Raw genomic sequence first — 6,279 nt, 5'->3', positions numbered from 1 at the left:
TGCTTATAAGAGTGGCCGAGGAGCCATTTAGAACTTTATAAAGATGCATTGTGTGATACCAGGAACTAATTTAACTTCAAGGCGAAGCTGCTTCTGCTTTGTCGACCATCGACTGATCTCCTGAAAGTCCACCAGCGCTTTTTAAAAACTGAATTTTTCATCTATGGAGGGAGTAGACGGCAGATGTTTCCACAGATGCTCTTCACCAGTGGTCAGTGAGTGATGCAGCAGATGAGCGGGAGTTGACTGGCTTCAACCAGCTACTGACTCAATGTCTCCAGCCCATAGTGTGGATTCTCTACGAGATCAGACAGCAGCTTCACTCCTGAATCCTGCAGCTGGTTCCAACTCAGGTCCAGTTCTCCGAGATGGGAGGGATTGGACCTCAGCGCCGAGGCCAGAGAGCCACAGCTGATCTCTGATAAGCTGCAGCTAATCAATCTGAAAAATGCAGGATGAGGTTATACGGTGCAGGTCTGCATGTTATCTGCGTCAGTACTAAACCTACGTTAGTTCTTAGTTGGGTCAGACCTGAATTCACGATATTACAAGGAATTTTTTTAATGTGGTGCATCACAGCAGTGTTGAGAACAGCCTCACTTCACCATCTTAGCAGCTGGTATATAGGTAGAAAAATGAAGACTGACCTGAGCCTCTCCAGTTCACAGTTTGGACTCTCCAGTCCAGAACAGAGGCGCTTCACTCCTGAATCCGGCAGCTGGTTCCCACTCAGGTCCAGTTTTCTGAGATGGGAGGGATTGGACCTCAGCGCCGAGGCCAGAGAGCCACAGCTGATCTCTGATAAACTGCAGCTCCTTAATCTAAATAAAGAAGGGAAACTTTTATAAGGTTATAAGTGAAACCAGTATTCATCTGAAAGGTTAATCAGAGGCATGATCTGTAAATATTTAATTTAGTTACAGGTTAAAAAATGATAGTAATATGTAATGACCACAATTCCAACCTCTCAGGTTCGCACTGTTCCAAAGGAGAATATATATTGTTCTGGCCCTCACTCTTCCCAGGTTCTCCCACCTCTTTCCCTCCCATCTCATCATGGAGATCCATCTCACCTGTGGCTCATCTTTAAAGGCACAACCTGTCTTAGATGACTTCCTGTCTCCCTCACCATCTCCCTCCTCGTTGGCTGGTGTCTACCAGGCACCCTCACCTAGTTTTGTCTAATTTTGGTTACCATCTGTCGGCTTTTTCATTGTCCTTAAATCAATTTATCATGAATAAGTGGTCCCCGTGTGGCCCTCCCTCCTGAAGGAACTGGGCACAACACACACACTCAGAAAGTGTGAGGACCCTCAGATGGAATAATGGACATTTTTGAGAATGGTGTTTACCTCAGAGTTTCCAGTCGGCAGTTTGGAAAGTGGAGAAAACCACAGAGCAGCTTCACTCCTGGATCCTGCAGCTGGTTCCAACCCAGGTTCAGTTCTCTGAGATGGGAGGGATTGGACCTCAGCGCCGAGGCCAGAGAGCCACAGCTGATCTCTGATAAACTGCAGTCAATCAATCTGAAAAATGCAGGATAAGGTTATACGGTGCAGGTCTGCATGTTATCTGCGTCAGTACTAAACCTACGTTAGTTCTTAGTTGGGTCAGACCTGAATTCACGATATTACAAGGAATTTTTTTAATGTGGTGCATCACAGCAGTGTTGAGAACAGCCTCACTTCACCATCTTAGCAGCTGGTATATAGGTAGAAAAATGAAGACTGACCTGAGCCTCTCCAGTTCACAGTTTGGACTCTCCAGTCCAGAACAGAGGCGCTTCACTCCTGAATCCGGCAGCTGGTTCCCACTCAGGTCCAGTTTTCTGAGATGGGAGGGATTGGACCTCAGCGCCGAGGCCAGAGAGCCACAGCTGATCTCTGATAAACTGCAGCTCCTTAATCTAAATAAAGAAGGGAAACTTTTATAAGGTTATAAGTGAAACCAGTATTCATCTGAAAGGTTAATCAGAGGCATGATCTGTAAATATTTAATTTAGTTACAGGTTAAAAAATGATAGTAATATGTAATTACCACAATTCCAACCTCTCAGGTTCGCACTGTTCCAAAGGAGAATATATATTGTTCTGGCCCTCACTCTTCCCAGGTTCTCCCACCTCTTTCCCTCCCATCTCATCATGGAGATCCATCTCACCTGTGGCTCATCTTTAAAGGCACAACCTGTCTTAGATGACTTCCTGTCTCCCTCACCATCTCCCTCCTCGTTGGCTGGTGTCTACCAGGCACCCTCACCTAGTTTTGTCTAATTTTGGTTACCATCTGTCGGCTTTTTCATTGTCCTTAAATCAATTTATCATGAATAAGTGGTCCCCGTGTGGCCCTCCCTCCTGAAGGAACTGGGCACAACACACACACTCAGAAAGTGTGAGGACCCTCAGATGGAATAATGGACATTTTTGAGAATGGTGTTTACCTCAGAGTTTCCAGTCGGCAGTTTGGAAAGTGGAGAAAACCACAGAGCAGCTTCACTCCTGGATCCTGCAGCTGGTTCTCACTCAGGTCCAGTTCTCTGAGATGGGAGGGATTGGACCTCAGCGCCGAGGCCAGAGAGCCACAGCTGATCTCTGATAAACTGCACTTAAGCAATCTGAAAAATGCAGGATGAGGTTATACGGTGCAGGTCTGCATGTTATCTGCGTCAGTACTAAACCTACGTTAGTTCTTAGTTGGGTCAGACCTGAATTCACGATAGTCCAAGGAATTTTTTTAATGTGGTGCATCACAGCAGTGTTGAGAACAGCCTGACTTCACCATCTTAGCAGCTGGTATATAGGTAGAAAAATGAAGACTGACCTGAGCCTCTCCAGTTTACAGTTTGGACTCTCCAGTCCAGAACAGAGCCGCTTCACTCCTGAATCCTGCAACGTGTTGATGCTCAGGTCCAGAACCCTCAGATGGGAGTGGTTGGACTTCAGAGCTGAGGCCACAGAATCACAGCTGGTCTCTGATAAACTGCAGCTGCTTAGGCTAAAATAGCAATTATTTTGAGAGAAGACAAATAAAAATCAACATGTACCAGAACAAAACACAGCTTACAAGCAACAAACCTCTGGTCCTGCACCGGCTTATCTGCCGTATGTTCCTATTTTGGGTTCTTTCAGGGCGGTTGGACAAGATCTACAGCGTATGTAAAGTGTGTGTGGGTCAAAATACCTTCCAAGTTTGTGAGACCACATTTCTCAATAGCACTCAACTCTTGTCAGGAGTTGGGACAAAGCGACCCACTCCTGATAGCTTGTGGGCGATGCTGCAGCGACCCTGCAATCCCTACACTCTCTGGTGAAACCAAATCAAAGGTTTTAGACACTGCTGGATGCTGGAAGGGTGGCTATAGTCTGGACGCATCGTTCCCCTGACTGCACATTTCTCCAACAATGATTGGCAGCTGGTGTCACTTGTTCTCCAGATGAGAGAAGGAAAGAGAGCCCCCCCACAGTGTGTTTGATTGCCCCACTGCAAGCTCAATGCTGCCAGAAAACATTGCAGGAGCATCAATTCCCCTCAGGGCATCAACAAGGACCTCAGGAAAAGGTGCAGCTGCCACCTACTAGAGACAAGCACACTGAGCTGAGATTCAAAGCCCTCTCCTCCCAAGAGAAGAGCTTGTTTGTTGGAGGCTCTTCTGGGCGATACCTGGTGCCACAGCTCCAGCTCAGCCCGTCTCTGGAGCTGAGGTGGAGCTTAGCAAGTTTCATGGTTCTCCACCACTTCCTCTCGCTGAGGACCTTCTCAGCTGGTGGTTTCTGCTCCACCTTCCAAGTTGAGCAGGTGATACTTCTGCATTCCTGCCACCAGGGTCTCTGCAGAAAGAGTCTTCTCTACTGTTTTATATTATATTGTATAAAATTAGGATTTTTGGTTGATGTCTTAGATGTTGTTGACAAAGAGCAGGTTTTTCTTTAATAACATAGAGAGATTCGATGAGAAGAGCAAATGTATTATTTTATGAGCTACTTCCACTACTATTATATACACATACTTCCATATTGTCTTAGATTTCAAGCTGCATTTATTGCATCGTTCATAGAAAGTCATATTTGTGAGGAGAAAAACTCCAATAAGGTCATTTTCTTTAATGACCATTACAACAGAAGGAGGCGATGAACAAACAGATTTATCTAAAAATGTGTGAAAACTGATGGATGGAAACCTTTTTAAAATGGTTGCATTGTGTAGAATCGGTGTAGAATCAACTTGTTGACTTCTGATTTGGACTCCAATGGAAGTGAGGTGCAACAATTGTGGATGCTGAAAGCTTCAGATCTTCATGAAGGTTTCTGTGGTTGGACTGACCTGCTGCCCCTTTAAGAGGGAGGCAGGTTTGGGCTTCTGGCTGGAATGAAGCCACCTAAGATGAGAATGACTGCAGGCTTTCGGTACCAAGGTTTAACAGGGTGCTCACTTCACACTTGGGCTTTTCTCTTTTTTGGGATGGCTTTTCTCAGTAGAGAAGGGGCATGGCACACTGCAGCAGCTTTCTTTTTGGGTTTCTAGTTTTCCTTCTGATCTTTAAAAGACAGGAAGAACCATTTTTGATTGTCTGAATGTTTGGGCGGTTTTGTGGCCAGCCTAAAATAAAACAAGACAAATCTACATACTTCCTTTCTAGTCATTGATGACCATCCTCACATGGGACAGATTTCCACAACCAATTTAATACTGCAAATCTGTCCTGTGTGGTCTTTTTTCTGAGAACTGTAACACTACGTTTATAACAAAGATCAAACATGGAAACAGTTATTGTCTAACTAGTTACACCTGGGAAAGTACTGGATCATCTCTGACTGACCTGAGCGTCTCCAGCTCACAGAGAGGATCCTGGAGAAAACCACAGAGCTGCTTCACTGCTGGATCCTCTAGACTGATGTAGCTCAGGTCCAGTTCTCTGAGATGGGAGGGATTGGACCTCAGCGCCGAGGCCAGAGAGTCACAGCTGATCTCTGATAAACAGCAGTCACTCAGTCTGGATAAGGAATCATGGCAAGAAATGATCTCTTATTGGGGGAAAAGTCCTATTACACTTGCTCAAAATCATTATTTCATTTTATTTCATTATTTAATCAGGGCCCTGGAGTCAGGAGAGCTCTGGCCCCCCACTGATAAACTGGGATATTACAGCAACAACATAGTTAAAAAGTATCTATAAAATTAACTTTCAATGGCTCATTTATATTCATACTACATTTCTCTTCTCCAAAAGTCAATGGAGTTTATCTTGAAGCCTTTAATTGTTTAGTTGTTATGTCGAAGATAAAAGGAAGCTGACCTGAGAGTCTCCAGTTTACAGTTTAGACTCTCCAGTCCAGAACAGAGCAGCTTCATCCCAGAATCCTCTAGACTGATGGAGCTCAGCTCCAGAACCCTCAGATGGGAGGGATTGGACCTCAGCGCCGAGGCCAGAGAGTCACAGCTGGTCTCTGATAACCTGCAGCCCCACAGCCTGGAAAAGGAATAAATGGGGCAAATAAAAACACATTTCTAAATCTGAAAATGAAGAGAAAAGCAGAAAATGTAAAGAAATTTAGAAAAGACCAACAGAGGCCTCCTGACCTGAGCGTCTCCAGTCTGCAGTTTGGATGCATCATTGCAGAAGACAGTAACTTTACTCCGGCATCTGTCAGGCTTTGGTTCCAGATTAAGCTCAGCTCCCGTAGATGAGAAGGGTTTGACGTCATTGCTGAGGCCACAACTTCCCAATGACTCTTTGAAAGAAAACTACCAGACAGTCTGTTGTGTATGAAACAAAAATAGTGAGTCAAACTTTGGGATTTCTCATCAACTTATCTGAGAATCTACCTCAACACAAATGTAGCTCATTTCCTGGAAAAGCTAAATTCAACACCGTAGAGCAACAGTTTGAACGACCATCAGATCTGAAATGCAACTGAATTATTCTCAACATTTGTCTTATTTTAGAACAGCTCATAATTACTCAATATTTAAAATGATTGTAGCAAATGGTTTAAAGAAACGTGCATCTTTTTATCTGTCTATCGGCTCTTTGGATATTTTGCATTTCATCCAATTTGTACGATGGTGCGTCAAGTCTTAATTCAGTGATCCGATCGATGACATCAGAGTCTCTGGTTGCATCGATTGCCCTCAGCTTCTGTTCTATCTGCCTGTTTCCCTTCAAATCATTTTCACTGCACCTTTTGTTGCTAGTGATGAAGTTGCCACCTAACGGGTGTGGAAAGGCTCAAACAACTTTGTGGGTCACAAAAGGCTCCAAACGGAACCGCCACAAAGACCTAA

At 44.6% G+C, this 6,279-nt stretch overlaps 1 protein-coding gene across 2 annotated transcripts; it reads right to left on the bottom strand.

Annotated features, from left to right (window-relative positions):
- Positions 1 to 463: 463 nt before the first annotated feature.
- On the bottom strand, positions 464 to 6,232 carry LOC130521235 (ribonuclease inhibitor-like). 2 transcript variants are annotated; one of them, XM_057024862.1, is made up of 8 exons: positions 5,575 to 6,232; positions 5,291 to 5,464; positions 4,814 to 4,987; positions 2,818 to 2,991; positions 2,438 to 2,611; positions 1,733 to 1,906; positions 1,353 to 1,526; positions 464 to 821 (listed from the first exon to the last, which is right to left on the bottom strand). In XM_057024862.1, the coding sequence occupies exons 1-8, from the start codon at positions 5,697 to 5,699 to the stop codon at positions 602 to 604; spliced, it is 1,389 nt and encodes a 462-aa protein (XP_056880842.1). In that variant the 5' UTR covers positions 5,700 to 6,232; the 3' UTR covers positions 464 to 601. The 2 variants fall into 2 exon arrangements, with proteins under 2 accessions (XP_056880842.1, XP_056880843.1); XM_057024863.1 differs by lacking the exon at positions 1,733 to 1,906.
- Positions 6,233 to 6,279: the final 47 nt, after the last annotated feature.

The sequence above is a fragment of the Takifugu flavidus genome, unplaced genomic scaffold (assembly GCF_003711565.1).
Source record: "Takifugu flavidus isolate HTHZ2018 unplaced genomic scaffold, ASM371156v2 ctg812, whole genome shotgun sequence".
In the NCBI taxonomy this organism is placed as follows: Eukaryota; Metazoa; Chordata; class Actinopteri; order Tetraodontiformes; family Tetraodontidae; genus Takifugu; species Takifugu flavidus.
This window is presented reverse-complemented; position numbering and strand designations above follow the sequence as displayed.